This window comes from Colobus angolensis, unplaced genomic scaffold, assembly GCF_000951035.1.
Source record: "Colobus angolensis palliatus isolate OR3802 unplaced genomic scaffold, Cang.pa_1.0 Scaffold97, whole genome shotgun sequence".
NCBI classification, from domain to species: Eukaryota; Metazoa; Chordata; class Mammalia; order Primates; family Cercopithecidae; genus Colobus; species Colobus angolensis.
The window spans coordinates 6,202,213-6,216,980 of NW_012123709.1; the positions used below are offsets into that span (position 1 = coordinate 6,202,213).

Here is a 14,768-nt window from a genome sequence, read left to right on the forward strand (position 1 = left end):
GTCTCGATCTCCTGACCTCGTGATCCGCCCATCTCGGCCTCCCAAAGTGCTGGGATTACAGGCTTGAGCCACCGCGCCCGGCAAGTTTCCAAGTTTTATAGTACCTATGACTGTCACAGTTGATCAGTTTTCAGTAAATAAATCTCAGTTACTTCACTGAAAACTAAAAAATTATTTTCTTATACTCATGTTTATTTTATTTAGTGCCTACTGTAAGTCTGATATTGTGCTAAAATGAAGCTTGTGAAGATGAATCAGATACAACTTACACCTTTAGAGAAGTTAGAAATATAGACAAATGCTTACCATGAAGAGTTAGAAGGTATCAAAAGCCTTAAAAAGGCTGTGGATGAAAGTGTCCTGAAAGTTCAAAGGAGGGATTTAGTTTCTGATCCAAGAAAGGGAGGAATGATTAACTTGCCTATGTTTAGGAAAAAAAGAATGCTCCTTTGGTGTGTTTGGTGTTTCATTATGTACCTGTGTAACCTCGCTCATTTATTGCCTTTTCTCTTTTCCAGTTGTACAACCTGTCCTAATCTGGATACGTTATTTTTTGCCTAGACAGTTATAATAGCCCCTCTTTGTCTACCCTTGAGTCTCCTCATAGCCAGTCACCTGCTTTTCATATGTTTCCCTACTGTGTGACACTGATCGTTTCACTCTCCTTCTCAGAACATTTCTTTGACTTCCTATTCATGATGAAATAAATCAAAGCTCCTTCACAAATCTTTTACTTTAGTTCAATAAAAGTGCCACTTTCCTCCATGAAACCTTTCCTAATGTTAAGTGTCCCCTGCATCCATCTCTCATTTATTGGGAACTTTGTTCCCATTGTATTTTGTAACATTCTTTACTGTTTACCACATTCTGCTGCTTTTTGTTACAGTTAAGGACATATTTTATCTTGCTACTAAAACTGTAATTTCCTTAGAGGGCAGAGCACTGATCTTATTCATCATTGTTATGTGAATACTCATTTGGGTATTCATTCATTCACCCGTTCCATATTTAAACTGGTCTAGATCCCTACTCTTGTGGGAATTATATTTTAGTAGGGATTAAAAAATGATAGTAGGGATAGTAGGGTTAAAACAAATAACCAAGTACCTGAACAAGAGAATTTCAGGTAGTGATAAGTGTAAGAACATAAAGCAAGGCAACGTGATTAAAGGTGTGATTAACGTATACTATCTCACCATTTTTAAAAGTTGTATAATAGTTATGATTTAAAAATTGTCGGTTTGGTTATTTTATTCTTTGAAATTGATAGCCTAGCCTCCAAATTTCTGTATGTGAGATAGATCACTTTGTTGAAATGATTTTTGGAAAGTCTAAGAATTTCCCTTGGCTTGTTGTAATTACTTTTGACAGTATATATGCTCACTACTATAATGACCTTTTGTTGTAGTCCTAATTCTTTCCTTCTGAAATTTTATTTGATATTTCCTTTATTTTTATTATTTTGTTCACTTTATTTTTTGTTTCTTCTCACAGTGCTAATTTTAGTATTTCTAAATTGTGAGGTTTCATCACAATTGAAGCATACATTAATGTGCTTCTGGTTGTGTGTGATTTTAGCATTAAAGAACTATGGAGTATAAAGAGGGAAAACCTCCAGGAGTTTCTGAGAGGAAGTATTTTCTCTAAGGGTTTGTTCTATATTGTTTTCTTACTGCTGTATCGACCTGAGTCTGGTTTTCATCCTACTCAATAGGAGTCAAATGGTAAATTTATTTATGTCATTCTGTTTAAGTGAACTCTTAATGGATAAACTGTTCTTGCTAAGTTTGGTCTTTTGTTTAACTCAGTGTGTGGTATCAGCTGAAAATATAGCTGTTGATTCAGTCTAGCCAAGCACCTGTCAGCCAACGGAAAATAGCTTCTTGCTCTGAAACACTCAGGAATTTTGGATTAGTGCAGCCAGCTCTGCATTCCAGTAGGTGCAAATGTTTGAGATGTCTTACTGACACAATCTTTTTCTGTCCTTTCACTGACAGGCTGTGCTGGAGACTATTCGGAACCTGATGAATACTGATTGTGTGGTACCTGACTGGCTGCATGATATCATTTTAGGTTATGGGGACCCAAGTAGCGCACATTATTCAAAAATGCCCAATCAGATTGCCACCCTTGATTTCAATGATACATTTCTCTCCATTGAGCATTTAAAAGCCAGCTTCCCTGGTCATAATGTTAAAGTAACTGTAGAAGACCCTGCTCTACAAATACCCCCTTTCAGGTAAAGTCAGAACTGGGTATGCCCCTCTCCAGCATTCTGTAGTCAATGTGCGTTATGCCATCAAGATTGTTAGCTAAAGTGAGTTTTGAGTACTATGTTTGAATTTTGTTTTAGCAGTCCCTACCTTCACCGTGCAATCACTGGGATAACTTTAATATATGTGAATCTATTTCTTAGGGCACAAGCTGTTTTAAGACCACAATAAAAGTAGCCTAATGCCTAATAAGGGATCAATAAATACTTATTATCTGAAGAGAACTGTACAAATATATTTATAGCATTTGACTAAAATATGTCTTTGCATTTATGCATAGTCTGGTATTTTTCTCAACTAATACAGCTGTGTGATGTTGAACTTTGTTTTTAGGAAAAAAATCTCTTTCTTTTAACTTTGCTTGCTTTCACAAATTTGAAATGTTCACAGTATAGCTGGGCACAATGGCTCATGCATGTAATCCCAGTGACTTGGGAGGCTAAGGCAGGAGGACAGCTTGAGGCCGGGAATTCAAAACCAGCCTGGGCAACATAGCGAGACCCCCATCTCTAAAAAAATTTTAAAAAGTAGCTCGGCATGGTGGCACACACCTGTAATTTCAGGAACTCAGGAGGCTGAGGCAGGAGGATTGCTTGAACCCAGGAGTTTAAGGCTGCATTAAGCTATGATTGTGCCACTGTACTCCAGCCTGGGTGACAGAGGAAGACCTCATCTCTAAATAAATGAAATAAATACTCACAGTAGTCATATTTAATGTTAAATTAGCTCTGGTCTTAAAATTTAAGTGAAAACAGAACAAAGTACCTGAAATAATTGGTTGTTATTCCCTGAATTCCTTCATATGGATTAGTGGTAAGGCACTGAGTATACCTATGGGTGGTAGCCCACAGATTACTTTCTTAGCTACAAATTAGAAAACGCACAGCTTTCAACTGATTGTTAAATATTTTTATATATAAATATATATGAATAATAATGTATATAATCAACCCAAACAGTAATATATATATATATATATGTAAATAAAATAGGCCAGGTGTGGTGGCTCATGCCTGTAATCCCAACACTTGGGGAGGTGAAGTTGAGAGGATTGTTTGAGGCCAGGAATTCCAGACCACCCTGGGCAACTGAGACCTCATCTCTATATAAAAAAAATGAAAATTAGCAAGATTTGGTGTGTGCCTGCAATCCCAGCTGCTCAGGAAGCTAAGGTGAGAGCATCACGTAAACCCAGGAGTGTGAGGCTGCAGTGAGCTATGATCACACCACTGCACTCTAGCCTGGGTGACAGAGCAAGACTCTATCTCAGAATAATAATTCTACATGTTAAATACACATATCCTTTATATACCAAACCTAGTCTTCCATACTTTCCTAATCCTATTTCTGGCAAAGACATTTTTCTACTCCTCCATCTTGAAGTCTCAGCATTATTTTTGAATCTTTTTACTCCCATAAAACTCCTGCTGTATCTCAGAGATTCCGCCTTGGGGATAGTTGTCTGTCTGCCTGTTGCCCAGGCTGGAGTGCAGTGGCGCGCGCTGTCTGCTCACTGCAAGCTCTGCCTTCCGGGTTCATGCTATTCTCCTGCCTCGGCCTCCCGAGTGGCTGGGACTATAAGGCACCCGCCACCACGCCCAGCTAATTTTTTTTTTTTTTTGTATTTTTGGTAGAGACAGGGTTTCACCGTGTTAGCCAGAATGGTCTTGATCTCCTGACCCCGTGATCCACCTGCCTCGGCCTCCCAAAGTGCTGGGATCACAAGCATGAGCCAACGCTCCCGGCCAAGGATAGTTTTTTCATGTGCCATTTGTACTGCTCCCTCTGTAGGCCCTCAGCAGTCTTTATGGTAGCAAAATCTTTCCTCTAGATCTCACCTCACTAGAATCCATTACATGGTTTACTGCTAGAGCTATTCACTGCCTAGCTAAAAAGCTGATTGCTCCTATTTCTTACCAAAATAAGTACTGACCACTTAGCCTCATTGGCTCTTAGCATTCTTTGGTGTTATCTATTTTTTTAGAATATGAAAGGCAACTGGAAAAAGTACACATAGAGAATGAATTTTTTAGTTCAATTTTAGGGACTTCATTGACTTTCCTGAGGTATCTGTGGAGAGTCACCTCCTAACCCCAGGTTATGACCCTCTGCCTTAAAAGCTTCATATTCTAGACGTGTCGTTACAAGGTTCCTGTCATAACAAGGCTTCTGTCTTGTTTTTTCAGCCTTATTTTTTCTCTATGTTCAGGTGAAATACACTGCTTGTACTTGGCCTCTGCTGTTGCTTCTTTCTTCCAGGAATGTCGTCCTGTTTTTGAATGTCTAAATTCTTTGAGACTCATCTTAGATGCCATCTGTCCCATGAAATTTTTTTCTGATTAAATGAAGGACAATGAATAAAACACTTTACAATGCACATGACATAGTATTTAATGTTTCTTTAAATTCTCCCTTAATTCTCCATTAACTGGATGACTTTTTTAAATCTGAAAACTCTCAACACTTTAGTGCTTGTAACTCTACCATTTTCAGAGTTTACATACAGATAGTGAGTTCCTTTAAGCCAGAAATGTTTCTTACTCCTGTGATTATTGTGCTTACAGTGTCATGCACCAGATAGGTAATCAGTAAATCCTTGTTAATTGTAAAAATGAACAAAAGTTTTGGTCTTGTAGGATAACTTTTCCAGTAAGAAGTGGAAAAGGGAAGAAAAGGAAAGATGCGGATGTGGAAGATGAAGACACCGAGGAGGCAAAAACCTTAATTGTTGAGCCCCATGTTATTCCTAATAGGGGTCCTTATCCTTATAATCAACCCAAACGGTAATTATTTTTATTTTATTTTATTTTATTATTATACTTTAAGTTCTAGGGTACATGTGCATAACGTGCAGGTTTGTTACATATGTATACTTGTGCCATGTTGGTGTGCTGCACCCATTAACTCGTCAGCACCCATCAATTCGTCATTTATATCAGGTATAACTCCCAATGCAATCCCTCCCCGCCCCCATGATAGGCCCCGATGTGTGATGTTCCCCTTCCCGAGTCCAAGTGATGTCATTGTTCAGTTCCCACCTATGAGTGAGAACATGCGGTGCCAAACGGTAATTTTACTACCTATTCTAATTGTAATAATGATAATAGTTTGCCATTTCAACTGGATTAGGAATGTTTTTAAATTTTGTTTCTTTTACAACTCCACAAAACTGTTTCTGAACCCTCTTTCTTTCTATTCTGTCAGTCAGCTGAATAACTGACATTTTAGGCCATTCTGTAGTCACAATATTTCAAAAAGAAACATTTTTAGGTACTGTGAGAAACAAATGTTAGAGGGCTACCTTAATTTGAGCAAGGGGTTCTTACTTCATGAGCCTGTGTTACATACAGCAGTAGCCCTAAGGCATGTGTTCCATAACTAGTAAGTTGGCATTATATTTAGTATTAGAATGGGAACTAGAACCTTGGCACTCCAGATGAGGTCTGGGATGGGCTAAGTACTGAAAAGTAACTATAATTCCATTTTAATTGTCTGTATTAGGGGGTAGAGGTGAAGGGAGTCATTCAGAAGAGATTGAGAGAACTGGGGTAAATACAGAGCAGATGTTTAGACCACTGGTCATTGTTGTCTAAATTTGTATTATACTAAATATCATTTATCTGTCCCAACTTTTTATTAACTTTTACTTGCAGTAATACGATTCAGTTCACTCATACACAGATAGAAGCCATCCGTGCTGGAATGCAGCCTGGGCTGACTATGGTAAGATAATTGTTATACCTGTTTGTTTGTTTGTTTTCTGAGACAGTTTCGCTCTTGTTGCCCACGCTGGAGTGCAGTGGTGCAGTGGTGCAATCTCAGCTCACTGCACCCTCCGCCTCCCAGATTCAAGTGATTCTCCTGCCTCAGCCTCCCAAGTAGCTGAGATTACAGGCACCCGCCACCATGCCCAGCTAATTTTTGTGTTTTCAGTAGAGGCAAGGTTTTGCCATGTTGGCCAGTCTTGCCTCGAACTCCTGACCTCAGGTGATCCACCCACCTCGGCCTCCCAAAGTGTTGGGATTACAGGCGTGAGCCACCGCACCCAGCCACACCTTTTTTTTTTTTTTTTAACATAGATTAAGACTAGAAGTAAGTAACAGATTTTAGAATGTGTTCTATTTGAAGTACAGCAACCCCACTGAATTTAAGTGTTTATAAGTAAGTATAGGTTCTTATGCATTTAGAGATCTTGCTGCTTACTTCAGTGTTCATAAAGTTTTATTAGAACATGACTGTGCCCATTTTTTTAAAGTTTTGTTTTATTTTTAATTGACATGATTGTGCATATTTATGGGGTATGAGGTGATGTTTTGATGACTGTATACATTGTGTAATGATCAAATTAGGGTAATTAGCAAATATATCATCCACTTGTTTTCTGCATTGCTTGTGGCCGTTTTTGTGCTGCAATGGCAGAGATAAGTACTTGCAACAGAGATTGCTTAGCCTGCAAAGACGAAAATCCTTCCTCTCTGGCTCTTTACAGAAAAAATCTGCTGACAACTGATTTAGAAGTGTGTTTAATTTTTAAGTATTTGGAGGTTTCCCTGTAATCTTCCAGTTACTGATTTCTGGTCAAAGTGTATTATGGTCAGAGAACGTATTGTATGATTTTAATTTTTTGGTTTTTGCTTTTTAAATTTGTTAAAATTTGTTTTATGGCCCAGCATATGATCTCTTTTGGTGACTATTTCATGTACACTTGAAAATAATGTGTATTCTGTTGTTTTGGAGTGGGTTGTCCTATAAATGTCAATTAGATCCATTTAGTTGATGTTATTATTTAATTTTTCTCTATCATTGCTGATTTTCTGTCTGTTGTTTTGTCGATTACTGAAAGCAGACTATTGAAGTCTCTCAATATAATTATGAATTTGTCTGTTTCTCCTTTAGGTCTGTCAATTTTTGCTTAATGTATTTTTTTTATTTTTATTTTTATTTTTTTTGAGACAGAGTCTCGCTCTGTCACCCGGGCTGGAGTGCAGTGGCGCATTCTCAGCTCACTGCAAGCTCCGCCTGCCGGGTTTACGCCATTCTCCTGCCTCAGCCTCCCGAGTATCTGGGACTACAGGCGCCCGCCACCTCACCCGGCTAGTTTTTTGTATTTTTTAGTAGACACGGGGTTTCACCGTGTTAGCCAGGATGGTCTCGATCAGGATGGTCTCGATCTTCTGACCTTGTGATCCGCCCGTCTCGGCCTCCCAAAGTGCTGGGATTACAGGCTTGAGCCACCGCGCCCGGCCTGCTTAATGTATTTTGAAGCTTCATGGATAAGTGCTTCACACCTTTAGGGCTGTTACGTTGTCATGGTGAATTGGCCCTATTTATTATTATGTAATGTCTGTCTTCATTGATGGAAGTTTTCTTTGCTCTGAAGTCTACTTTGTCTGATATTAATATTGTTACTGCAGCTTTCTTTTAAGTCATGTTTGCACGATATTTCTTTTTCTGTCATTTTACTTCTATTTGTCGTTATATTTGAAGTGAGTTTCTTATAAACAGCATATACTTTAGGTATGTTGCTTTATCCATTCTGAGTGTCTCTGTCTTTCAACTTGGTGTTTATTCACATTTAATGCAAATTAATGGACACATTATTTATTAAATAAATAAAAAATGTGGCCTATCATTTTTTATTTATTTTCTATTTGTTCCCTTTATTTTGTATTCTTCTGTTTCCCTTTTCCTGCCTTGCATTGTATTATTTGAATAGTTTTGAGTATTATGTTTTTATTTATTATATTTGTTTCTTTTTGTTTTTTTTTAGACAGTCTCACTTTGTAGCCCAGGCTGAAGTGTAGTGGCACCAGCTTACCTCACTGCAACCTCTGCTTTCTCAGGTTCAAGTGATTCTTGTGCCTCAGCCACCTGAGTAGCTGGGATTACAGGTGTGCACCACCACGGCCAGCTGATACTTTTGTATTTTTAGTAGATAATTGGTTTTCACTATGTTGGTCAGGCTGGTCTTGAACTCCTGGCCTGGAGTGATCTGCCTCCCTCAGCCTCCCAAAGTGCTGAGATTACAGGTGTGAGCCACTGTGCCTGGCCTATCATATTGTTTCATTATATTTTTGGGTGTAGTGTTTTCTTAGTGGCTGCTCTAAGAATTTGCAGTATACTTCACTTTTCAAAGCCTACTTACAATCAGTATTACGTCACTTCAGGTTGAATGGCAAATACTTACTCCCGTAAAGATTCTTTTACCTTCCTTCCCCTTTTATATTGTAGTTGTTTTGTGTGTTATGTCTAAATACATTAAGATACCATCAGGTAGTATTAGAATTTTTGCTTTGACCTGTATACGTATTTTAAAGAACTCTAGAGGAAAAAATAGCCTCTTACTGTATTTGCCATTTATTCTACATTCCTGATGTAGAATTGTTTTATATTGTAGTTGTTTTGTGTGTTATGTCTAAATACATTAAGATACCATCAGGTAGTATTAGAATTTTTGCTTTGACCTGTATATGTATTTTAAAGAACTCTAGAGGAAAAAATAGCCTCTTACTATATTTGCCATTTATTCTACATTCCTGATATTCCAAGTTTCCTCTGGTAGCATTTTCTTTCTGTCTGAAGAACTTTTTTTTTTTAATCACTTTTTATAACATATCTACTAGATATAAGTTAGTTTTGTTTTTCTTCATGCAAGAATGTCTCTAATTTATCTTCATAAAAGATATTTCACCTCGACATAGAATTGTGGGTTGATAGTCCTTTTAGCACTCTAAGTGTTATTACACTTCTTCTGATTTCCATGTTTTCTGATGACAAATCCAAAGTCATTTTAAATATCTTTTTGTTATATGTAATGTATCATTTTTCTCTGGTTGCTATCGGGATTCTTTTTCTTTTTTTTTGTTTTTAACCATTTAATTTTGGTATATCTGAGCTTGTATTTCTTTGGGATTATTCTCTTGGGGTTCACTGAGCTGCTTGAATCTGTAGATTTATGTCTTTTGCCATATTTAGGAAATTTTCAGCCATGATTTTTCGAAAATTTTGTCTATGCCATACTCTTTTTCCTCTCCTTCTTAGAATTTGTTGACATTAGTGTTAGACTTGTTAATGTTGTTCTATAGATTCGTGAGTCTCTATTTTTTTCAACCTTTTTTTCTGTTATTCAGGTTGTGTAGCTTACTGATCTATCTCAAAGTTCACCAACTCTTCCTCTATCCTGTTCATTCTGTTATTGGACCCATCTACTGAATTTGTTAATTTTATCTTTCAGGTCTGTACTTCACATTTTCTTACAATGTGTGATAACTGTGATGACTTAGTAGTTTGCTATGTGTTCATCTTCTTTTTAGGTTGTGGGCCCACCTGGTACAGGCAAAACAGATGTGGCAGTTCAGATCATATCTAACATCTACCACAATTTCCCAGAACAGAGGACTCTAATTGTTACTCATTCCAATCAGGTAAATGACTCCGTGTGTGTGTGTGTGTGTGTGTGTGTGCGCGCGCGCGTGCACGCTTGCATGTGTGCATACAGGTTAGGGGTTGAGGGGGAGGTAAGGGTGGGATACAATAAGTTCCTCTTCAAGAAATCTAGTTTCTTCATTCTTTGTTCTCCATTTTTCTGAGCCTGGCCTACGTGTTCCCTAACATATTCTGGCATGCCTAAGTCTCAGCCGGTTTGTGGCTCACATTCTCTCCCTTATTTGGGAATGCATTAGCTCCTAGTTTCCCACGAGCACCCCCTCGTCTCCCTTGCTTCCATGTCACACGGTGACCATATCTAGAAAACCTTAAGTTGTAGCCAATCAGGGTAGTTTAGATTGTGCAGTCTTACTCCAGCCAATGGGGAAAGGACACAGATACAGGGGTTGCATTAGGAGTAAAAACCCTTCTCTCCTTTGTTCGGTGTGCTCTTGTGAACGTGACTGATGCAGGTAGCACCCACCTGCAAAAGTAAATTGCCTTGCTGAGAAAACTTTCTGTCTGAGTGCTGGTTCTTCCTTGCGGCATTGAGCACTTGTTCCTAACAAGGAAGGAGCAGGGGATTCATGAAATGAATGTATTAATAGATGATTTCTCCTTGTATGAAAATCTGATCATGGGTACTACAGAATACCAGGAAAAGTTAATTGGTATAGATTGTTCCTGACTTTTGGTTCGACTTTTATTCTAATCTATAATAGTTTGACTTTATGGTGGTGTGAAAGCAATATGAATTCAGCAGAAATTGTACTTCAGGTACCCATACAACCATTCTGTTTGTCATTCTTATTTCACTATTTAATATATTATATGAGATAGTCCACATTTCAGTATAAAATAGGCACACTGTGTTAGATGATTTTGCCCAGGTATAGGCTAATATATGTGTTCTGAGTATGTTTTACATAGGCTAGGCTAAGCCGTGGTGTTCAGTAGGTTAGGTGTGTTAAATGTATTTTCAACTTAGGAGATTTTCAACTTTTGATAGGTTTATTGGAATGTAACCCCATTGTAAGTTGAGGAGTATCTGCTTTTAAGCTACTCTTGGATTACACTGCTTGTAATGAGACAACACTGAGAGATATATAAAAGCAATCTTTTATTTCTACTGGAGAGGGTCGTAATGTGAAAAAGCTAAGACTATATTTGGATATATGGTTAGATATTTGGATTAAATTAAATTGCCATTTTTTCCTTTCTTCTACACTAAACTAGAGCTTTTACTTTGAGATTTATAAACATTAACTCTTATTGGGAGCACTTTTATTCCTTTAGTAGAATGAATATTCCTGAAAGACTAAGGTCTAAAGTGCATTGATACTGGATTAAATTTCAAATTCATGTGAAATGTACACCTGTATTACATGAAGGGAGTGTATTCTACGTTAGTCATTCTCAAGCTGTCAGAAATGAGGGAAGAACAAGTAACATTTATTAGATCTGGTATAAAATGAGACAGGCAACTCTGAGAACATCTTGAAGCACATTATGACATTTACATGGTAGTCAAAACCTCTGAAAGTTTTTTCTCGGAGTTTATGTTAACAGTGGTGACTTCAGTTGACCAGTCTTAGAAAGAATTGGTATACACAGAAGCATTCCAAACACAAGTGTTATTGGAATGCCAAATATCAGTTATTCTGGTGATCATTAACTTTTAATTTATAAGGTTTTAAAAATAATACTGTTCAGTTCATTTGCCTGACATTTTTATATATTTTGAAGTTTATAAGTACTAAACTTATCCAATATACTGAATATCTGTTATACATAATTATATAATAACATATTACATAATAATATATTGGACATAACACATCCAATATACCGAATTTGTGAGAGTTGAAGGGGGATCAATTTGAACTTTGTCTTGATAAAAGAAACAAATTATGAAAAGAAGTTTTTTTCTTCTGTTTATAAAATTTGTTCTGTAATATGCCTATTGTAAATTCTTAGAATGAACAAAGAATAATTCATGTCTTGTTTTAACATATTTTTTACTGTTTTGTCATACCTTGATACGGCTTTCTACAGTTATCCTCTACTGTATGATTGATTTGTATAGCACAATCATTGAAAAGATTAATTGGCAAAAATAGACACATAATTCTCTGCTTGCTAAACACCTGCCTTGGTTTTTTGAAATTCAACTCATTTCCCTTGATGCCCATCAAATTGATTGTTTTCCTTCAGTTAACTGTTTTGTGTGCCAGATCTTCATTTGCATGTATAATTCAAGTAGTTTTCCAAAATCACTCTAATTCACAATGAAATCATGTCATTTTTTGGGGGGATAATAGTGTGTAAGTTTGTGGGGTTTTTGTTTTTTGTTTTTTTGTTTTTACTTTTACTCTAAATCTGTGTGGTTCTTGAGTTTGAATAGTGAAGGTTTGGATAGTGAGTAACACCATGTAATCTGCTCTGTTGGGTGCTGAGTTTTGGATGATGAGTATCTAGAGTTTGGATAGTGGGGGATTTTTCTCAAAAGTTAGTTAAATCTCTTCAGTTTCAGAGCTCAGATTGCTGAAATTTCAATGGTAAAGGATATCTGTATCTACATTATATAACCTAGGTGTTTATAAGACTGGATGTTGACTTCACAGACAGGGTTGAACTAGTGATAAGTGAGGAGAGATGTTTGAATGGCGGCTCATTTTAAAATAATACCTGAATTAGTGAATCTTTCCATACTATGAAACTTTTGCCTTTCTGTAAAACCTTGTAACTGCAGAAGTTCAGATAATGAATACTAGGATTCGAGGGAACCCTAATTATGAACATTTCATAGATAGAAAGTAATGACTTTTAAATGACTTTCATCAGAATAGTTTGCAATGAATGAGTGCTCTGCTCTTTATTATATTGAGAACATTAGACTTTCAGACTAAGATTTGAAAAAGATGCAATGTACGTTTCCACCTTCTGGTCCTCTTAAATGTATTCTACCTACGCACTCACTGCCTTCTTACTGTCTTTCTCCAACTGCAAAAACTTTTTCAGTTCTCTGCAACCCAAGGAAATGCTGTTGAATGAAATGAAACTCAGTGTGGTTGTTTATTTTAGGAATCGTTACAACTTAGAAGAAATAGCATCTGAGCCAGTGCCTTTCTTGTTTCATAAATTAAAAGCAGATATTTAATGGGTGGGTGGTTTTATGGTTTCTAGTTATCCATACAGCCAAATAGACATAGATGGCAGTATCAGAAATCAAGATAAATATTATTTGATTAAATTATAAATGGCCTAATATAAGGCTGATTTCCTTCTGTGTTTCAACTTTGATTCTTTCTAAATGCTAGTTTTTGCTGCTTTTAAAGGTGCCATCACCCTTCTTGCTTTATTCTCTAGGCCCTTAACCAGTTGTTTGAGAAAATCATGGCATTAGACATTGATGAGCGCCACCTACTGCGTCTTGGCCATGGAGAAGAAGAGCTGGAGACAGAGAAAGATTTCAGCAGGTGGGCAAATGGGAGTGTAAAAAAGGATTTTTTATTTTCTTATTTCTTTTATTATATTAAAGAAGAAGAGAACAATGAATACTCAAACTTAATTCTAAAAGGTTCTAATGTAACTTACTAAGACTGTATGTTGACCTAGAAATCTGGTCACGATGTCCCTCAGTTCCAGTTGTATGTGTTTATGCTATTTTGTCTTCAAACATATAATTTTATTAATGAAGAGGATGATCTTGTTAATCTTTTTAAAATTACAGATTGCCTTTTGCTTTCTATTTATTGAGGTAATTTTTAATGTTACCAATTCAAACCTGTACAACTTTAAATGGTTCCTTTCTCACATCTTATTCAGGTATTTAATTTGCATATATTTTAGATACCAGTTAGGAGGTTGATTTATTTATTGAAATAGAAATTACCAGAGGCTGACACAGGAGAATCACTGGAGCCCGGCAGGCAGAGGTTGCAGTGAGCCGAGACTGCGCTGTTGCACTCCAGCCTAGTGACAGAGCGAGAGCGAGACTCTGTCTCAAAAAAAAGAAAAAGAAATGCAAATTAATGATTAATGATAACATAAGATTTGGGGTTATAAGTATAACTTCAGATACTTATTGCCATTTTGGCTGGACTTTATGTTTGATATTACATACTGTAAATTGACTAAAACTTTACAAGTCGGGTTTCTTCTGCCATTAGTATTTTAATTTTTTTCCTTCAAAGTTGCTTTATGTCTCATTTTGTTTATATTTAAATCCATTTTTAAAGCCCAATTTTAGATAATAAGCACAATTAACAGCTGGACATATTTAATGTAGCCTTTGGCTATTAAACATGATCTTTGACGAATTGATCATAGACATTAAAAGAGTTTTAAATTATTATGTGATCTATTTTGAGCTCTTGTGTTACAGAGCTTACCAAACACTTAGCTTCTAAAACGTCACTATTTTGCAGAGGGCAAAGAACAACTCTATATTTAGGGCTCTATATTCTTATTTTCAGATTATCCAGTAATACTTTTGAATTAATCCCATAAGTATTTCCTCATTTTAAAGCCCACTTACAAAGGTAGGTTAGATTCTAAAATCTAATAATTCAGAATTCAGTGAACATGACGGTGCTAATAGAATGTTTGACTATAATTACAATTATATTGAAGTAGAATTTATAGTTTTTAAAGAATATTAGAATGGGGTAGAATTTTTACGATGATTTCAGGTACCACCAAATTTGGTAGAAGAAAATATACTTTTTTTCTTCTGACACATATCCTAGATATTGTTAGTTTGCATATTTGATTGGACATATTCTTTCTCTCTTACAATTAAAAAGAAAAATCATAACTGTTGTTTCACAATGAAAGTAATATCACTTTCTCTGAAGAAAAAATTGTAAAATCTGGTGAAGTTGTAGAGAAGGAGTGGTTATCCATAGTTATACTATCGTAAAACAACTTTTTGCTAGTCTTTTTCTGTAATGCTGTTATTTGTAATTTTTATGTTGCTTTTTTTTTTTTTTTTTTTTGAGACGGAGTCTCGCGTCTAGCACTGTCACCCGGGCTGGAGTGCAGTGGCGCATTCTCAGCTCACTGCAA

At 36.4% G+C, this 14,768-nt stretch overlaps 1 protein-coding gene across 1 annotated transcript in view; it reads left to right on the forward strand.

Annotated features, from left to right (window-relative positions):
- AQR (aquarius intron-binding spliceosomal factor) overlaps nt 1–14,768 on the forward strand; it is a 123,279-nt gene that overhangs the window by 74,457 nt on the left and 34,054 nt on the right. Inside the window, exons 21-25 of the mRNA XM_011932722.1 lie at nt 1,998–2,239; nt 4,910–5,056; nt 5,927–5,996; nt 9,587–9,697; nt 13,068–13,177. Coding sequence (XP_011788112.1) covers nt 1,998–2,239; nt 4,910–5,056; nt 5,927–5,996; nt 9,587–9,697; nt 13,068–13,177 — 680 coding nt within the window. The remainder of the gene's footprint in view (nt 1–1,997; nt 2,240–4,909; nt 5,057–5,926; nt 5,997–9,586; nt 9,698–13,067; nt 13,178–14,768) is intronic.